Consider the following 20,534-nt stretch of genomic DNA (forward strand, 5'->3'; position numbering starts at 1 on the left):
CACCAGACAGTGTGATGCATTAGAGGCCTGTCCTTGGAGGCTCCTGACTGGGTCTTAGCTTCTGGGAAAGCTTTGCGGGGGAAGCATTGGCTTTTCTGAGCAAGGTGACAGTTCACTGAGAACAGACACTGACCCCGCTGTCATCTGCCAGGCTAGTCAAGACCAGTCCGGAACTGTCTGAGTCCTGCTCATGGTTCCCCGAGTCCTATGTGATTTATCCAACTAACCTCAAGACGCCAGTCGCTCCAGCGCAGAATGGCATCCAGCTTCCGGTCAGTAACTCCAGGACAGATGAGAGAGAATTCTTCTTGGCTTCTTATAACAGAAAGAAAGAGGACGGGGAAGGCAACGTTTGGATTGCAAAGTCATCAGCTGGTGCCAAAGGTAAGTTAGCAATACTGTGCTCTCTGTCACCCGCAGCATCTTCCTGGGTGCCGTTCGGTGGCACATTAGGTTTCAAAGCTGTTTCGTTTCTTTGCTTCGAGGGTGGGGTAGAGGTCAGAGCACATCCTTCTGGTGTCATTCTCTCCTTCCACCATGTGGGTCCCAGGGATTGAACTCAGATCTTTCGGCTTGGCAGCCAGGGCCCGGAACCCACCAAGCCATTTCACCAGTCCCTACTGATGTCCACACAGAATCATCACCGTCAGAAGACTGTGTCCAGTTTTTATTCTGAAAGAAGGATTTTTTTTTTTTTGAGATAGGTTTTCATACAGCCTAGGCCGGCTAGTGATGACCTGAAAACTCCCGACCCTGCCGTTTCCATCCGCCCGAGTGCTAGGGTTGCAAGCTTGCACTCCTGTGCTTGGTTTTATTGGGTTCTGGGAATGAGATCCAAGGCTTATGATGCAAGGCCAATCCTCTACCTACTGGACTTTAGTCCAGCCCTTTCAAGGCCGTGTGGAGCCTCCCAGTGTCTGTTGCCTGAGTCTTCACTTTAAGCTCTGCAGTCAGTGGGACACTCACTGTCTCTAAAGGGATTACAAGTGCAGAGTGTCTGGCACAGAGCTTTCCGCATTCTTTTCAGCTTGTGCACCCAGCCTGCTCCTCCACATTTCCCACTTGGGGAATGATCCCCCATTCACCCAGCCTTTGAAGTCTCAAATCTCAGATTCCTCCTCTTCTTTATAATCTATACCAAGTACATTAATGTCATGCCAGGGCTACCTTCAAAATATGTTTGGAATGAGGTTCTTATATTTCTAACACTCCCCTTCTGGGTCAAAGCCACCAGTCTCTGGCCAGTTGCTGCGATGTGGCCCTCAGCCAGCTCTCATCTTGCCAGACAGTAAGGATTTAAAAACGCAAATCTTATTATGTTGCTTCCTGATCCGTTTAGGATGGCTCTGGAGTCTTGATGGGAGCCTCCCCGCTCCACCCCTACCCCACCTCCCCTCACCCCGGCATTGGACACTTCCCAGTATCTCTGAAGCCATCTCCTGTTCTTGCCCTTGCTCACTGTGCCGTAGACACAAAAACTGCCTTGGATCCCTCAAAATAGATAAATTTGCCTCTATACCTGGGGTGTGTCTCCATCAGCAGACATTGCCTTGTGAGAGGAGGCTCTTCTGGTCTAAAATGGCCCCATGCCCGTTACTTTCTGTATCTTTAACCTGTGTTGTTAGCGTCTTCCCATGACTGTGTCACAAATCCTGGCCCTCCCCACCACACATTAGAAGCCCCACATGAACACAGACTCTGTCTCGTTTGCTTCTGTATCTTCCACACATGCACTTGATACATGTGTGGAATGGATGTCCAGAAAGGGATAAGGCTCATAATCAACTCAGGCTTAGGCTCAGGAGAAAGCTCCTAGTGTAATGACCAACGGTCTCCCCAGAACTACCATCATGCGCTCTTTTTAAAACCATTGCATCTTGAATCTATTTTTTATGATTTGACAGACCATCTGCCCTTGGTCAACTGTACCTCAACTTCTTTTCCACCAATCATAGGACAGGAAGGCATCGCTGGGAATCTCCCAAAAATGGGTGAAGTGAACTCTCGCCAGAAGCCAGGGGCCTCGCTTGCTTCTGGTTCTTTCTTGTAACTCCGTCTTAAGTACTATCTTTTAGTTTGGTTCTTGTCATAAACTGGGGACTTGGAGGAGAATCAGGTATCTATAGTATTCTAGACTGTGGTCCAAGAGCCGGGAGGCTGCTGGGAGGACTCATTGGTTCCTGGGCCCCACTGAGGCAGGACAGAGGGGACCCCACAGCAGGAAGTGGTGAACAGAGAATAACATTTTGAAGACTTTTGTTTTAAGGCTTGAGAAGATGAGTGGTGCATGTTAGCATTTAGCAGGGTGGGGACTAAACAATGAAATAAATAGAATGAACACATGGCCGTTATGTGTATTACTAATAACTCCAACAACACCAAGGCAACCATTCCCCCTTTTTGTCCAGTTAAAAGGCTCTTGTCTTCCAGATATAAATTGAACACAGCCATGCAAATTATTAAGTATAAGATACACTCAACACCGAGTCCGTCATGTGCATTTAGATAAAGCACTCTACCATCTATCTTAACTTAAAAAGCTACAGTTTTATACTTGAATTCTGTTCTTGTTTTAGCTTGTATTACCATCTGAGAACCATTCTCTCGAATCTGTATCATCTCTCTCAATGCGAAACAACTCGTGTTGACTCTGAGGCTATAACTAGTCTCCAACCCCGTCAGAATCTGAAAACTACTTAAATATACCTGAACATACAGGAAACACGAAACAACATAGCTTCACGTGAAATCACCTGAGTTTGTGATCTACTCCTCATCGGGACAGGCAGCCCCTCTTGAGGAAACAGAATTAACTTTAGAATACAGACAGCATCAGGGCAACCCATAACATATAGTGAGTGTAACAGACACAGCCAAGGAAAATAGAGGAGTTAACTCTCATCACGTGATTGCTTTTAGTTTTTATTGCCTTTCTCCATAAATGGGCAAGGCCTGCTTCATCCTCCGTGGTCCATTGGTCTTTCATACAAAGACACAAAGAAAGCAAAATTAAAACACAACCGCACTTGTCCTTCAGCCCAGTCAGTACGAGATGCTAAGGTGTAGGTGTGTAGGTTCAAGAGGCCAGAAGTGCTAGGAGGGTCAGGAACAAGGTCGGAGAGCCCCTGCAGAGTGAAGGCAGGCTGTGTCCGTGGGCTGTAGAACTCAGCGGAGGAAGGATGTCGGCTCACCTAAACTAGTCCGCAGGTTTACGGGGATCCCAGTTAAGAAAGCAGCAGGATTTTCCTATAAAGTTTCTCAAATCCACATGAAAAGACACAAGCCATAGAGCATGTTCAATGGTCTTGAAAAAGATGAAGAAGAATCACTCACTCTACTCATTAGGTGACGTTAAGACACACCGCGTCGCTGTAGTGACCAGGACACTGCAGTACGTTAGAGGGACAGAAGCATGGATCCACAAAGCAGGACTCAACACTCAAAAGTAGATCCCAACGTATCTGTCCACCTGATATTTGACAGGCGAAAGGCATTTGTCTTCATTTCTTTTCCTCCTGCTATGATGAAATGACCTGGCCGTACAGCGTAAGGGAGGAAGGGTTAAGTTCAGCTCACAGTTCAAGGCGCAGTTCCATTAGGCCAGGAAGTCAGGAGAGCAGGAGCTTGAAGCAGTTGGTCACGTTGCCTCTGCAGTCTGAAGAAGAGAGCAGGGTTGCATGCGTCTCCATCATCCCTTTCTATCCACACAGTGCAGAATCCCCTGCCCGGGATATGGTCGCACCCACAATTTAGTTGTGTCTTCTCCCGTCAGATAATGTATTCAAGATAATCTCCCTGCACTCGGTGCCCAGAGGCCTGTTTTCCCAGGTGATTCATTGACAACACTAGCAACTGTCAATAAAAGACAGGGCTGGCGAGGACAGCTCATTGGGTAAAGCACGTGCTGTGCAAACATGACGAGCAGAAGTCAGATCCCCAGAACCTATGTAAAAGCCAGGTGGGCAGTCCTCCTGCTATCTTGGTGCCTGGTGGCAAGGGCCCCCTGGACCTAGCTGGCTTGCTGGGCCAGCTGAAATGGCAAGCTCTGGTTTCAGCCAGAGACCCCATCTAAATTATATAAGGTCAAGAAGAGCAATTTGAGAAAGACACCCAGCATCAACCCCAAGCCCCTGCATACATGCACACACACGGTACATGTGTACTGACATGCACACGTGCACCCCCATACAGAAACATTCGTGCACACCTGCCTATCGCATACTTATACACATGCAAAAATAAACAGATAAACACGTCAACAAGTGGTCCATATACAATACACAGCCACAGAAAGAAACATGAACCCGTCCACCGGCATACATCAAGCCAAATCCACTTCGTAGTTCATGTAGGTGATAAAAGTAAAATCGGGCAAGAGGCTGGCAAAGAAACCTTAAACACGATACCAGTACGTGTTAATCCATAAGATCAAGGACTGAGAAATTAAACCTCGTCAAAATAAAGCTTGCTCTGTGAAGCCTCTTTTAAAAACTTGGTGCACCACGAAGACACCAGTGGCCTGTACCATGTGATGGAGTTCATAGGAATGTGAGGAAGAGACAGATCCATAGTTACAGCAGTTAGGAGTTGTGAGGAGCTGGGACGAGGAAGGAGAGATGGCTACAGGATTTTGAGTGGGGGATATGAAATGCTCTAACAATAGAGTCTAATGACAGTTGAGGGACTCTTAAGGATACTAAAAGCCATCGGTTTGAATGCTTCACAAGGCTGGACTTTCGAGTGTGTTGTATCTCAATTAAATTGTTTTAGGCCATGCCGCTTGTCCTAGTTGATGGGCTGTGTCCTTCAGTCTACCTGCTGCAGGGCATGCTGCTGCTTTATGGCCGTGCCTTCGCCCCGTTGCTCTGGTGTCCTTCCTTGCCTTCCTGGCATTTCCATAGGGCGTCATCTTAGAAGAGAATTTGGTGATCACAGACCATAATTCTTATTATAACTGGTACCTAGTGACAGTGATATCTTAACCCACCCAGAAACTGCATCTATAAAACTAAAATTTTGGGCCAGAGATATAGTTTAGCTATAAAGGTGCTTGCCGCCAAACCCGATGACCTGAGTTTAATTCCACAGAACCCACGTGGTGGAAGAAGAGAACCACTTCCTTCGGCCTCCACACAGGCAGCATGGCACATACACATACTCACGAAAAATAAATAAGCTTACTTAAAAACCTGACACTTCGGGGCTGGGGATTTAGCTCAGTGGTAGAGCGCTTACCTAGGAAGCGCAAAGCCCTGGGTTCGGTCCCCAGCTCCGAAAAAAAGAACAAAAAAAAAAAAAAAAAGCAAACCTGACACTTCGTAAGTTAGTATTATGAGAACACGCTATGGAGAAGTTAATGGGATGACCCTGGAGAGGGTGGGAGATGGCAGGCGGGAGGGAGGGAGGTCGGGCAGTTGGTTGGAGGAACAGGCCATTGAAGCCCTCTGTGCATTTGTCTGGCTTTGGTCAGGAGCTGTCCCTCTTGGAAGGAGCTGGGCTAGTGTCCATGTTGCTTTTGTTTGCAGGCGAAGGCATCCTCATCTCCTCAGAGGCGTCAGAGCTTCTGGATTTTATAGACAACCAGGGCCAAGTGCACGTGATCCAGAAATACCTCGAGCACCCTCTGCTCCTCGAGCCCGGTCACCGCAAGTTTGACATTCGGTAATGTTCAGAGTCCCAGCGGCCATTTCCGTCATCTTTTCAGGGTGGTAGGGTGTCGTGAGGTGATCTGACTGGGAAGGAGCATTTGCCACGTGAGAGTGGCGAGCCCCTCAGCCTTGCTGCTGCTTCTTTCAGTTCTCCTGTCCAGAAAACTTTACTTAGATTATGGTGCTGGTCAAGATACCAGAAGGCAAGCATGGCAAGTGGAGTTATCATTTATTAACCTCAGACACATCCATAGCCTTCAAAAGTGCCTGTTTTTACAAGGAACACAAGTCTCTCTTTTATGGGGAAATACTTCATTGGCCTCTTCCTGGTGCTAAGCCATTATTTTGGCTAACTTATGACTTGCCGTATATAACTTTAGAACCTTCTCCTTTTCTATACCGTACTGTGCCTACAAATAGTCAAGGTGTGTGTCAGGTGGTCGCACACATTTGATCCTGGCACAGGAGGTAGAGGCAGGCAGATATCTTCAAAGGAAGTCTCTAACCCAGCCAGGGCCTCACAGTAGGACTTAAAGATAGATAGATAGATAGATAGATAGATAGATAGATAGATAGATAGATAGATAGATAGATAGATAGATAGATAATACATAGATAGATAGATAGATAGATAGATAGATAGATAGATAGATGATAGATAGTAGATAGATAGATAGATAGATAGATAGATAGATAGATAGATAGATAGATAGATAGATAGATAGATAGATAAAGGTGTGGAGGTGATGTCTAAAATCCAGGTATCTGAATAAGCTGTCTGTTGGCTTGCAGAAGCTGGGTCCTGGTTGACCACCAGTATAACATCTACCTCTACAGAGAGGGTGTGCTTCGAACTGCTTCAGAACCATATCATGTTGATAACTTCCAAGATAAGACCTGCCATCTGACCAATCACTGCATTCAGAAAGAGTACTCAAAGAACTATGGGAAATACGAAGAAGGGAACGAAATGTTCTTCGAAGAGTTCAATCAGTACCTAACAAGCGCTCTGAACATTACCCTAGAAAATAGCATCTTGCTGCAAATCAAACACATAATAAGGTAGGTTCATTGTAACCTTCCTGGTTTATGTTTCTTCTTGAAGGAACTTGGGGTGTCTGTGCCTTTTAGGGAATTGTCTTTCTTTTTTTTTTTCCTTTTTCTTTTCTTTCCGGAGCTGGGGACCGAACCCAGGGCCTTGTGCTTGCTAGGCAAGCGCTCTACTACTGAGCTAAATCCCCAACCCCGGGAATTGTCCTCCTTAGGTTGCCTAATTTATGGGCCGAGAGCATTTGTAATTATGACCTGTAGAATTAATCTGGGAACGTCACGTCATTTCTCCTAGGTTTTGATAATTCACATCTTGTCTCTAGTTTACTTGGATAGATTAAATCATTTTAAAAAAAAATCAACTTTGGCTCTTATTAACCATCTTCTTTATTTATCTTTGTTATCTTCTCCCGTCTGTTCTTTAAGACATTTAATTTGTCTTCTACTAGTTACTTAAGGTGAAAGGGTAGATAACTGATTTGAGGCTAACACAAAATTATAGACTTATTTAAAAGTAAAAAAAGAAAGACATACACAACAACAAACCATTCAATATCTCATTTTTTCCTCTGCTTTCCACAGATTATATGAAGTTACATTTATATTTTTATCATATCAAAATCTTTTTATTTTCCTTAATGCTTACATCCTGTCAGTGTGTGATCTAAAACATTTTGCTTATTAACTACGTGTTGGTAGATTTTTTTTTTCCTAATTCCATTATGGCCATAAGGACATTGCGTGGTTTCACTTTTATTTCTATTTATTTTTTCAGGAGTGGATATGTGTGGTGTGTGTGTTTGCATATGTGCTCAGACATGTATGTGTAGGTGCCTGTGCACATGTGTGAGTTCACATGTGTGCTTGAATGGGTGGAGCCCAGCCTGCACCTTATATACTGGGGTCTCCCACTCGAACGCAGAGCATACTAATTCATCTGCTCTAGCAAGACAGCTGGCCACAGGGACCCTGTATGCATATCTTATATTTAATAGTCTTGTGTTTGTTTTTACCTGCTCCTGACTTAGAGTTCATTTCTAGTGTCTTTTTTTTCTCTCTTGTTTCATTTCTCAGTATAGCTAGGAGTGGCGCTTTTACTTCAGTACTCTTTATGGTAGGTTACAAAATCTCATCATTTTAAACGATGAAGCATAACGCTCTGAAGTGTGGCTCAGTGAGTCGAAGGTTATGTTCATACTCACCTAACCATGAAACAAACTGTGATATAAGGTATTTATAGTAGGAAAACTCCTTTTAGCCCAGTATCTGGTAGGCTAAAGCAACAGGGGTTTGGGGCTTCAGCTAGGCTGGGCTATAGGATGAGACCATGCCCCCCAAATAAGGAAGTAAATAAATAAATCCAGCATCCCCAGAGCATCCTTTTAGCTCCCTTAAGATTCCTTGACAGAGGTAGCCTTTCCTTCCCATCTTTATGGCTAGAGTCATGGGTGCTCATTTTAAACGGTGTAGATGGAATTGCACTGTGGCTCCTGTTTTAAGCTTAGCTCCTGTTGACATCGTATTGCTGTATTTATCTACAAAGCAGTAGGTTTTTTTCTTTATTACTATGTATTATTCCATGGTGCGACAAAAATGTGCCTTCTGCAGTTGCCAGACATCTGGGTTTTATGCCTTGTATTTTATTTTTGTTCATCTTTCGTTTTGTTTTGTTTTTTTCTTCTTGTTTCTTATGTTTCAGACCCATACTTTGCCTGGTAGTTATAGGATGGTTAGAATTCCTACACCAAGAAAATAAAGTCCTCAGAAGGAATCTCCACTCCAGGAGCCTTTCCTTGGGCTCTTCCGCGCCCCCTGCTGGCTGCTCCCTGCAGTGCAGGGGTGCTGCTCCTGACTGTTGCTCACAGATATTAGGTTATCTTTTCCCCAGGCAGCCTCCTGCTGACGCCCACTGTAGTCAAAAAAGGGTGCACTGCCTGCAGCTTCAAATAATGAAAACCCTTTACTGTAGTTATTCATCCTAACCTCCTAGCAGATAAAAAGTGTAATTTTGTGTGTCAGATTGCAACGTTTATCTTATCCTTTTCTCTTGTCTCCCCTTTCACTAAATTTCTGACTTTTAAAAATTATCATATTTTAGAGGTTGGAGAGATGGCTCATCAGTTAAAAGCACTGGCTGCTCTTCCAGAGGTTCTGAGTTCAATTCCCAGCAACCACATGGTGGCTCACAACCATCTGTAATGGGATCCAGTGCCCTCTTCTGGCGGGTCAGAAGGCAGCGACAGTGCGCTCACATACATAAAATAAATAATAAATAATTCCTTTAAAAATTTTCCTATTTTACCTAGCAAGCGCAAGGCCCTGGGTTCAGTCCTCAGCTCCAAAAAAAAAAAAAAATATCATATTTTAAATATACTTTAATCAAAACACTTTTAAATGAGCCAGGCATAGTGGTGTGTTTGCCGATCTTGAGGCACCAGAAACAGGGAGAATGGAGTGGACAGGTCTTGGCGGACAAGACTTAGTGTCTCATGCAACAGTCATCTCTGTTCAGCGAATCAGACAATATCTGAGAGGCGGGAGGAGTCTCCTGGATAGTGTACAATCACAAGGAAAGCCACACAAGAGAAAAACGTGTCTCCCATAGAGGCACATAAACAAGTAACAATGGCCAGATGTATTGTATAATCTAAATAAGCTCACTCCCATCCGCTGCAGATGAATCTCTGAGTTCGAGGCCAGCCTTGTCTATATAGAGAATCCCAGGCAACCAGGGACACAGTGGCACTCTGTATCTAAAACAGTGACAAAAAACAGAAACAAAAAACCTAACAAAGTATTTCTTTGTAGAGAAAATGCTTTAAAATGTTGGATAGAATACCTTTTCTTCCCTCCCCCTCCCTGGTTTTATTTGTGAGTTTTTGTTTGTTTATTTATTTATCTGTTTGTCTGTCTGTTTATTTATTTATTTGACAGGGTTTGTCTGTGCTGTCCTGGCTGACTTGGAACTCACTCTGTAGACCAAGCTGGCCTTGAACTCAGAGATCCACCTGCCTCTGTCTCCCTGGGTGCTGTTAGGTTTTTGTTTTGTTTTCTTTTTTAAGATTTTTTATTTGTCTGTGTATGCCATGTGTGTTGAGTTACTGGCTAAGGCCAGGGCAGGGCACCGAATCTCTTGGAGCCGGAGTTACAGGTGGTTGTAAACCGCCCCAACATGAGTGCTAGGAACTGTACCTGGGTCCTCTGGAGGAACAGCGCCTACTCTTACCCACTGAGCCATCTCTCCAGCCCATTGTTTGTTTTGAGATGAAAACTTACACAATCCAGACTGTCCTTGAGTCCTAGATCTTCCTGCCTCAGTGTCTCCAGTGCCAGGATCACAGCTGTGCCATAGACATGGGTTATTAGCAGGTATTGTTGGTATAAAATGAAACTGTGGTGGCACTTTCATACATGCTTTTAACATACTATGGTCATGCCCCATCCCCATTTTCCCATCTTACTAATTTTTTTAACTCCTAAGTAACACATGTTTATTGGCATCAATGGTAAAGAATCAGTGACAGCTAGTTCATTAGAGCAATGTTTATTACATTTATTAAATGATGCCTAGACCTGGTTGTGGTGGTATACTCTAGATTTGCTGAAGGCGGCACTGGCAGGAGGGTCACGAGTTCAAGACCAGCCTGGGCTACACATTTAGCTGGTGACATAGACCTTTAACCCCGGCACTTGGGAGTCAGAGGCCAGAGGATCTCTGTGAGTTCAAAGCTAGCCTGGTCTACATGTGAGTTCCAGCACAGTCAGGACTACCTAGAGGCCATGTTGAATATCTTATATAATCATCTCTATGAACAGTCTGAAGGCTAGGCAGGAGCAGGTACTGTTTCTCCTACTCAGTAGGGAAGGAAACTACACATTTGAAAGTGCAGTTGTGTACCTCTATAAGCCTCAGGAGTCAGCTGAGGCTTGCCACTAAGTGCAAGGGAAACCTGCTGAGCTCTAGGCCAGCCTGGGCTACATAGCCAGACCCTACCTCAAAAACAACTGTGTCTGAGATTGTGGCCCGTTTTTAGACAAGACTGGGCATGTTCAGGGTAGTATGGCAGTAGACCTGGCCTGTCTTTACACCTCCTCTGTTTCTTCAGTATGTTTGAAGTCTCAATGTTCACTTCTTGCTGTTATTAAAAATCTTCTAATTAAAAAAAAAATGGTGGTTGGTGCTAAAAGGTGATAGATTTCAGTATTTAGTTTGAATACTTGTAATCTTAAATGTTCCATTAGCAGTAGGTGGCAGCAAATCTGGAGCTAGCAAGAGAAACCAATGCTGCCCAGAATTCTTTGAAGAGTTTTTCTATGTATGTGAGTATACTTGTAGCTGTCTTCAGATACACCAGAAGAGGGCATCAGATCTCATTACAGATGGTTGTGAACCACCATGTGGTTGCTGGGAATTGAACTCAGGACCTCTGGAAGAGCAGTCAGTGCTCTTCACCACTGAGCCATCTCTCCAGTCCCCATGCCTAGCATTCTTCTGTAACTCCTGCGTTACCAAGTGCCAGTCCACTCTTCACGAGGCAAAGTACAAGGATGTGGCCTGGGGTGCTGGCTCAGCTAATAACATCACTGCTGGGTAAACATGAGGTCCCAGGTTCATCCCCAGCTTCCATGTCTAATAGAGCCTTGGGTGATGGCTTGGCACCCCAGCCCTGGGGAGGCAGAGGCAGGCAGATGTCTGGGGCTCACTGGCCATCTGGTAATTCTCATAGACGGCGGCGGCGGCAGCATCTGCACTGATGGGGATTCACAGTGACCTGGTGCTGAGCTGCCAGTGGTGGGGCCTAAGCGAGCAGCTTTGACTTGGAAGAACAGGGATGATCGCGTGTGTCCCTAACAAGTCACTTGATAAGTAGCCTTCTCTTGAATAATCTGTTGGTAAAGTCATCCATTTTAAAAGACAATTAAGTTGAAACTGATTCCTATGCACACATGGGATGGGGTCTCGGCATAGTCTCACGTGTCCTTCCTCCTTCCTCCTCACAGGAGCTGCCTCATGAGCGTGGAGCCCGCCATCAGCACCAAGCACCTCCCTTACCAGAGCTTCCAGCTCCTTGGCTTTGACTTCATGGTGGATGAGGAGCTGAAAGTCTGGCTCATTGAGGTCAACGGTGCCCCTGCGTGTGCCCAGTAAGCCCAATCCTGCCTGTGTTGATAACCAGAAGTTGGGTGTGCACCTTGGGTAGTCTGACAGGTTCGAGCATGGACCCTTTGATGGCTGTTGGGAAAGCACTGTCACAGTGAGAGGAGTCCTTTGGGAGACATGATCAATGTACCAGCCCTGCCTGGTAGGAGCGCTTAGCTGAGCCATCTCCCTGTGGTTTTATGATACTGGGGATTCAAATAAACCTAAGCTGGGTATGGTAGGTTAGACCTGTAATCTCAGCACTAGAGAGGCTGAGGCAGGAGGATTGCTGTGGGTTCAAAGCCATCCTGGGTTTATACAGTAAGGCCTGTGCCCAGGATGTATGAATGAGATCATGCCTCTAAAACAACAAAAACGGAAACACCTCCTAACACACACACACACTCGCACACACATGCACACACACACACACGCACACTCACACGCACATGTTCATGCACACACACTCACACACATACGCACACGCACTCATACATGCACTCACACACGCACACTCACACACACTCACACACTCATTCACACTCACATACACTTACACACACATTCACACACACTTACACACACGCGTGCACACACTCACACACACTCACACATGCACTCACACACGCACACTCACACACGCACACTCACACACACACTCACATACACTTACACACATTCACACACACTTACACACACACACGCGTGCGCACACACACTCACACACACTCACACACACACCCTAAACCATCAGAGAAGCCCTGGCACTGTCATGTTCACGAGACTAATTGAGTAAGCTGGCCTGTGAGTGAGAGACTGTGACGTCCAAGGGCTTCTCAGGCAGGTGGTAGCACAGTCGGGTCTGAGCTAGGATGTAAGGCTCGGTCTCCCCAAAGACAATGGGGAGACTGCTCAGGGGACACAGGGACCTTGCTTTGTGCTGCATTGTTTCCTCTTGCCCCTTCTATCAAAGACTCATGGCTCCAGGGTGCTCTGCTCCATCCTTCCCTCCTGATGTCTGCCCACCCTCTTCAAGCCCCATGCCTCCTCCCCACATGGCTGTGGGGCACACACACACACACACACACACACACACACACACACACCCTGCACCCTTCATGAACCAGCCCCTTGGACTGCAGGGCTGTCCTATCTTCCTCCGGGAAGCATTCTTAGAAACGATGACTCTCCCAGCTTTACGTCCTCACTTCCTTGTGGCAGCTTTGGAGGAGACCACCTCCCTCTTCAGAATCTTCCTTCTGTTTGGCTTCAGGCCCTTGAAGACCAGACGGGGCTGACTAGGGAATTTTTTGAGCAAGCTGGAGTCTCTCTTCCTCACCAAGGATCTCAGGTTCTGGTGCTGGGTGGCCTTGGGCCTTTTCTGGTCTACTTCCCCTGTATGTGTTCTTGTTAAACTTCATAATAAAGCCACCAAATTAGTGCAGCTTCTGAATCTAGACCCTTGTGTGCACCTGCCTTCCCCGGGTCCTGTGAGGATGCCTGTGAGTCTATGGGGAACACCCACCCCTCTCCCTCCTCTGCAGACCCTTCCATGGCTAGGGAAATGGAGGGGCTGCCATCTCCCTCCACGGGAACCCTCAGCTCAGCACATGGGTCCCGTAGACTCTGCCTCTGGCCTCCTTGGTCTTCTGTCCCTCTGTGTCCGATTCCTTCCATCACTGGGGGAACTTTTGCAAAGAGCCTCCTCACTGGGTTTCTGCTTCTGCGCCACCCCCATAAAATCCTTCCTTCCCAGAGCAGCCTGAGAGAGAAAATAGAAACCACACCCCCTTCCCCGTGACAATGCTGCCACCTCGCCTCTCCCACCCACCAAAGACGCTATTCCTTATGACAGCTCTTATCCGCTGTAGGTCTTTGTGCTTCTGTGGCCTTCCTGTGGAGTCCCTGTCCCCTCACTCAGGCCTTCCCTGAAGGAGCTCCATGTCGTCTATCCAGAGCGTTAGGATTTCTTTCATCGCATCAGCTGGGCTTTGTGTCTCCATGGAACGTTCACACCATGGTGTCTCCAGCTTTGCTTTGGTTGGGTTGGGTTGAGTTCGTTTGTTTGTTTGTTTGGTGGCTTTTGAATCTTTGAGCTTGGCTCTGTGCCTGCCACACAGTTCTCTGTACATTTTCTCTGAATGAGCAAACAGTGTTTGCTCTTCCTGGCTAACAGTGTTTTCCGCTCACCTGATCCTTTTCTTTTTTTTTTTTTTTTGGTTCTTTTTTTTTTTTTTCCGGAGCTGGGGACCGAACCCAGGACCTTGCGCTTCCTAGGTAAGCGCTCTACCACTGAGCCAAATCCCCAGCCCCTTTTCTTTATTATTATTATTGTGTGTATAGGAGCACATGTGTCTTAGCATGTGCGTGATGTCAAGAGGGTAACTTCGTGGAGTCAGTTCTCTCCTTCCGCCTTCACATGGACGCTAGGGACTGAACTCAGGCGGCCACACTTAAGCTGGCTGCACTGCGCCTTTGCCTACTGGGCCGTCCCACCAGCTCAGCACTCACCTGATTGACAGTGACGTGGGTTTTAATTAAGTAGAGATATCTTTAAATTGTCTCTGTTAGGTGGTAATACAATGCTGAGATGCGAAAGATTTCTTTATATTAGGTCCAGCTTTATGCTGACCCTGATTCTTCTGGTGGCGTGGTTTTATTTGTGGATCCAGCGATGTGGGCCTGGTGGTGTGGGACACCCGTGCCATCCTGAGTCTTCCTGTGTCACCAGTGTTTAAGAGGCGAGTTGGGCTGGCCCTGAGTATCATCTCCTGGCTCCAGCTCTCCTCATGAGCAATGCTCACAACAGTGATTTATGTGCACAGCACATTTTTATAGCCATGGTTCTTGGTGAACTAACATCTTCACTGAAGGGCTCCCATGTCTCTGTCCCTTCAGCCATAGGAGCTAGAGTAATTTGGCTACCAGACTGTTGGAAACGGGACTACATTGTGTAAATGGGAGTGGCGGGGGAGTTGGGGAGCGGAGAGAGGGTCGAGCAGGACTGATGACGATCAGCCAGCAGTTAGGACTTCCTAAGAGAGAAAGTGGAAACATGGCTTCCCAGAGGCCTTCTAACAGGATAACCTGGCAGCCTAGGAGACAGGGGTGGGAGAGAGGAAGTTCTTTGATGGGGGAGACTGCTGGGTGGACATGGCATTGGGCCACAGGGATAAGAATGGCTTAAGAGGAACTTTTAGCCGGTAGAGTCGCCACACAGTGACCTCTGGGGATGAGAATAGTTAAAGCTGTGGGCCTAGGCAGGCTGGTCTGCATTCCTATCCTTGGATCTGGCTCCTTGGATTCCCGATGCCTCCTGATCAAGCTGCAGGCTTACCAGATACGTTTCCTCACGTCTCTGGCTTCTGCCTATGCTAAGGGTCAGTCCCAAGCAGTTGGCTCTGGGGACCCATGCCACCCGTGGAGTCCCACAAGGGAACCTCCCCACACACTGTTCTGAAGAGACAACAGGTTCCCTCCTCTTTGTCCTGTTTGCAGCCTGGGGTGTTTGTTGGAGGTCAGCAACACTGGGGTGAAACCTCCCGTGTGCTGATTGGAACCACAGGAAGAAATCTAAGATGAAGGGGTTTTGTTGCCCCTGGGGGAAGTTAAGCCCACTGAGCCACACTGCCTTGGGCCTTGGATAGTCTACAACACGATGCTCCACATTCAGGTCCCATTTCTCCCGCGTGTCCTGAGTTCTGTCTTATTGGTATAGGTTAGCGCTCCCTTCGTGCTCCCCCCACATGCACATTTACACAGCCCCCTTCCCTTCTCCAGACCCTCCATCCCTTCCCTCTCCTTTCTCTGCTTCTCTACACCATCATAACTCTTTGTCTGACCACTCTCTACTTCCTGGGTCCCCTCTCAACTGTCAGTTCCACAAGTGGTTAGTGTCCCTTTTCTCTTGGAAGGTGTTGATTTTCCTGGATGATGCCTACCTGTCCGAGTACTGCTCACAGACAGGTGAGCTAGGCTCATGACACCGCTGAGATTACCTTCTCTGGGTCCATTGTTCCCGCTGGGACCCTCTAAGAAACACTTACTTCTGCCTTACATGTTTTATTTGTGTGCAGAGGCACTTGTGGGTACTTGGTTCACAGAGACGAGTTTTTCAAAGGTGGAATTTCTAGTACAGATCATCACTGAAATCACACACACGCACACACACGCGCGCGCGCGCACACACACACGCACCATGCCCAGCTTTGATTTTTCTCTTGTACCTTGATGAGTACCCTCAGTGACATCTTTTAAACACTTATTTCAGGAAGCTCTATGCAGAACTGTGTCAGGGCATCGTGGACATAGCCATATCCAGCGTCTTCCCACCCCCAGACACGGAGCAGGTGCCGCAGCAGCCGGCTGCGTTCATGAAGCTGTGAAGGACTGGAAGGCACAGAGCCACCTTGGGAAATGTATGGGGTCCTGCTCCAGAGGAACGTGAGATGGCTGGACTGCTCCTGACCAAGGCATGCTGGGGAACAGATGTGCAGGAAGAACAGAAGAGCAGCCGGGCTGCCCACAGTGCTGTGGAGACCTTAGGAAGCTGACAGAAGTAACTGAGAGGGAGAGCCAGACGCTTTTCTAAAAGGCTGGAACCAGGGATTTGTTATGGTGCGATCTGATCCCTTGAGCGGTTTCTGGTCTTGGGTGGTTCTGGGAACAGCTCCTCCTCCCTGGGATGCAGCTCGGGGCCTCTGAGGGGTGTCTCCCCACCTGCTGCAGCTTTAGTGCCTTAGTCTGTGCCCGGTGCAGCCTCACTGGACACAGACTGGACCTTAGAGCATTTTAGAGGTTGCCACATGTTCCCTGCACATTCCTTCCGTGATGCTGTCCTGCCGAACTCTGGACAAGCATAGAGCACAGTCCATGCTGCGCCCTGGCCTGTCAGTGAAGGCCTCTTGCTTGTCACCATCCTGGTGGGCTATGAGTGAGCGCCTGCCAGGGGTCCTGTGGACACCAAACAGTGTATGCTGCTCACTGCATGTTTTAGAAACAAAAGCAGCAGGCCTGACAAATCTGCAAGCATCAAATAAGCATGAGAGAGAGAAAAACAAAACCATGATATCTTACTTTACTTAAAGGGAAGGGCGGGTGGGTGGGAGTCTCTGAAGTGTGAGTCTCAGTTATCTTTGGTTTAACCAGAATTCTGAATGCAACTTTGCAAGTTTTCTTTCCTTTACTCCCCACCCCCATCCCCCAATCTTTGAACCTTTGTAGCAATCCTTTCTGGGAGTCAGGGAAGGTAGAATCCTTTTCCTCACACTCCACCTCATAGCTCTCCCCATACCGGTCCTCCTTGGCACCAAGGGCCTTCTGCAGGAGCTGGAGGGCCAGGTTCCATTCCAGAAAGAGCCCTGTCTGCTTATGCATGTAGGTGACAGGAGAGACGCCCTCTCAATGAGGGTGTGCCTGCCTGAGTGAGAAAGAATTTTGGGAGCTCTGCACAGCTTGTAAGTGTCAACAAAAGTGTACCATGAAATGTTGTTTCTGGGTCTTGGGTCCATTCATATTTTATAGGCTTCTTGGGAGCTTGCTTCCGTGGTGGTGGTGTTGGTGGGACAAGTCACGAATATTCAGGGTGAGCATGTAAACAGGCTCTTCTGAAGAGTGTCCTGGAACCACAGCAGACACGGCAAAGCTGCCCTCCTCCCCAGAGAGCTGTGTGCTTCCCATGTGCTTCTTCACTCACACCTACTTGGTACATTCTACAGTCAAGGGAGCCATACATAACAGCCGCTGAAGCACCTCTTCCTCAGATAGAGCGAGGTGTGGGAACTTGTGGTGAGGAAAGGGAGGATGAGACTGTTTATTATGTGCACCAGCGGGTGGCAGGATGTGACAGTGTTTCCTGAAGCAAGGAAGTCCCAGCTCATGGGAGCCTGGAGTTAGAGGGCAAAGGTGCCGGGGTTACCTGGAATATGGGGAACAAGAGTCAGCAGCAAAAGCAAAGTAAAACATCCAATATGAAATCAGTTCTTCAAAGTAAAACATCCAATATGAAATCAGTTCTTGAGGCCCAGCAGAGCCGACAGGCGAGTGCTGGGGACCTTCTGAGAAGGCAGTGTGCACATTCAGAGAGTGGTGGTGGCGGTGCTGGGTCCTTGACTAGACCAGGTTAGATGGTAATGGAGAAAGCAGGGAGGTCTGTGTGTGTTCTTGGAGCCAAATCACAGGGACATTCAGGAGTGTTTAGCTGTCGTGGTGACAGGGCTGAGAAAGCAGATGTCAGTAAATCTTTATGAGTCCTGACAGGTGTTGTAATAAACCTCAACAAATCCATACCCTCTGTATAAAGGAAGTGAGGTCTTACAAAATGGGGAGGGTCGAGGTCATTCCTCACATAGCTTCAACCATTATTATGCGTTTTCTTCCCACCAAGTTAGGAAGATCGGCTCTGAGCGGTATCGTACCGGTCCATGGTGTCCCTGGCACAGACGGTCATGCCTGGCCTCCCAGTCAGTCTTCATGGTCAGTTGGTGTAAGTGCTGCCCACCGCCAGGAAAGGAGGGGTTGTTTGGAGACGCCATTTCCACACATGGCTCTGTCTTTAGACTGCACAGTGTCACACAAGCCAAATAACCTCGCTGTGCCTTAGTGTCTCGTGGAGGAGACATTACCTGACCCAGGGACTACCTCAGGGGAGTTTTGTGAGAGGAAAAGAGAGTAAAGTGGGAAGACTCAAGGGCCTTTGGTACCAAGGTTCTCGGTGCCGACTACTACGTGCTACACTCTCCAGGAAGTTAAAAGGGAGTCGATGACCCTTCCCACCTGTGGCCAATTGAATCAGAACCTCAGGTAACGAGATGCCTTGAGGTGCCTTGAAACATTACTTCGGTAAGGAGAACAAACACATTATTATCTTGGAAGAATCACTTAAGGATTAGGCTAAAAAAAATACTCTTTGAAGCAAGCGGTTCTGTAAGAACAATCAGATGTTGATACGTGTATTCATATATAAGTATTATCCGAGCAGTCTCTCAGTTTGCTTCTCATCCAAGCATCTGGAAAAAAAATCAAACATGCTTTCATTTACCTGAGCAGCGTATCAAGTCCTTGATAGCAAATGTACACAGACACGAATCTATAAATCTAATAATATATACTAGAGTTATTCGTTAATTATGGGAGAAATGCCCCTCCCCTCACACTTGACTTCAATGGCAATTACTATAAAGTCCATTTTGCCAAGAATATATAAGTGCCTCTGTGTTGTGAGGTAGCATGGAGCTGGCGTGCACACCAGCTGGCAGTGTGTTTCGGTGGCTCTGCGGGATGACACATGCACAGGACACTGGGGAGTGGGGGAGATGGCCCGTGATCCACAGCGCCAGCCCGGGGCAGTGATGCTATGAGGTGTTCTTATGAACAGCTGCGGTTGTGTTCATGGGCAAACTCAGTCCTGTCGTGACTGTGGCAGGGAGGAGGGGATCCGTGAACAAAATGACAGGGTGCCAAAGTGGGCTGCATGTGGGATGTGGGTGCTGTCGTGAGGACTCGGTGGTTGATGTATGTGCCTCCAGCCCTGGACACGGAGCCTGCACCTAAGAGGAAATTTCTGAAAGAAGGCAACTATATGAATGTTTTAAATGCTTGGAGCATTAAAGATATTTCAAATGTTCTTGTGTCCTTGTGTTTGGTCATCTTATTGTGGGAGTTGACTAGCCTTTGTCTATCACTGGTAATTTCAGTCTGTGATACCACCCGTAGGAAAACAGGATTTTCCTAGAAACAGCAAGAAATATCTTTGCCTCTTATGAGCCATCCGGGGTCTATATTGCTTATCCCATATTAATCCCTAAACTCTGAAAATGGAGACATAATTCTAAACTCACCTACCATCCAGAGCCAAGTCAGATATGACCATAGTTCCCTAACCAAATGATATATATTGCAGAAGTCAGCAGACGGCAGTTTCAGCTGCAGACCCCAAGCTATCCCTTCTCAGTGTCTTGGGCACCCATCTGAATCATGACACGATGGTCAAGTGGACCAGTGTTCGTGCAGGAAAGCTGTGTGTGCTTTCAGCGTAAGGTAGAGATTACTTGCTGAGAGCTCCTTGCTAATCATCTGACTGACGTTAAGTGTTAGATACCTAAAACTCTCCTTGTGTGTACAAACAGCCCCACAAGGTCATTTCTTGGGCCATGAGGTTGTTTGCTTTGAACTCCCGTATAGCTGGCCTGCCTTTCTGTACCCCATTTCTGTGACTCACAATAGCTTCACCGTGTTTTTCTGGCTGTTGGTTTCTAGGACTCCCATGAAGCAGGGAAGGCAGGGATGGAAGCAGGACAAGTTAAAGCATCAGGAAGCTCACGGTTGTGATTTTTTTCTGGGTGACCAAGAGCATCAACTTAACATCTAGACCAAGTTCCTGGTGTTCTTAGTGGTTTTGTGGCACAGAGGATTTTCAGGGGTTCTACCTCTGCCCTTCAGAGAGAGAAGAGCAGGCCTAGGGTTAGTGTGCTGCCATAGGAGGTTGAAGCAAGAAGAGCAAGACTTCAAGGCTGGGCCAGTGATGACCCCGCAGGCTGGGGTGCTTGCATGCAGGCCTGCTGACAGAGCAGTCTGAGCCCCGAACCTCATCGCTTGGAAGGGGACAGCCGATCCACTCTCTTCCCTTCACACAGGCTTCTACAGCCACATGTCTGTGCACACACACACACACACACACACACACACACACACACACA

At 47.3% G+C, this 20,534-nt stretch overlaps 1 protein-coding gene across 6 annotated transcripts in view; it reads left to right on the plus strand.

The window, feature by feature from the left end:
- Ttl (tubulin tyrosine ligase) overlaps positions 1–19,462 on the plus strand; it is a 29,628-nt gene extending 10,166 nt beyond the window's left edge. The window contains exons 3-7 of one of the 6 annotated variants that reach the window (XR_015681084.1): positions 152–384; positions 5,526–5,661; positions 6,441–6,710; positions 11,700–12,001; positions 16,109–19,462. Coding sequence is in view for 2 of the 6 variants with exons in the window: in NM_138536.2 (NP_612545.2) it covers positions 152–384; positions 5,526–5,661; positions 6,441–6,710; positions 11,700–11,843; positions 16,109–16,223 (898 nt within the window). In the remaining 4 variants the exon portion in view is untranslated. 6 annotated transcript variants of the gene reach the window in all.
- The last annotated feature ends 1,072 nt before the right edge of the window (positions 19,463–20,534 follow it).

This window comes from Rattus norvegicus, chromosome 3 (genome assembly GCF_021556685.1).
Source record: "Rattus norvegicus strain SHRSP/BbbUtx chromosome 3, alternate assembly SHRSP_T2T, whole genome shotgun sequence".
NCBI lineage: Eukaryota > Metazoa > Chordata > Mammalia > Rodentia > Muridae > Rattus > Rattus norvegicus.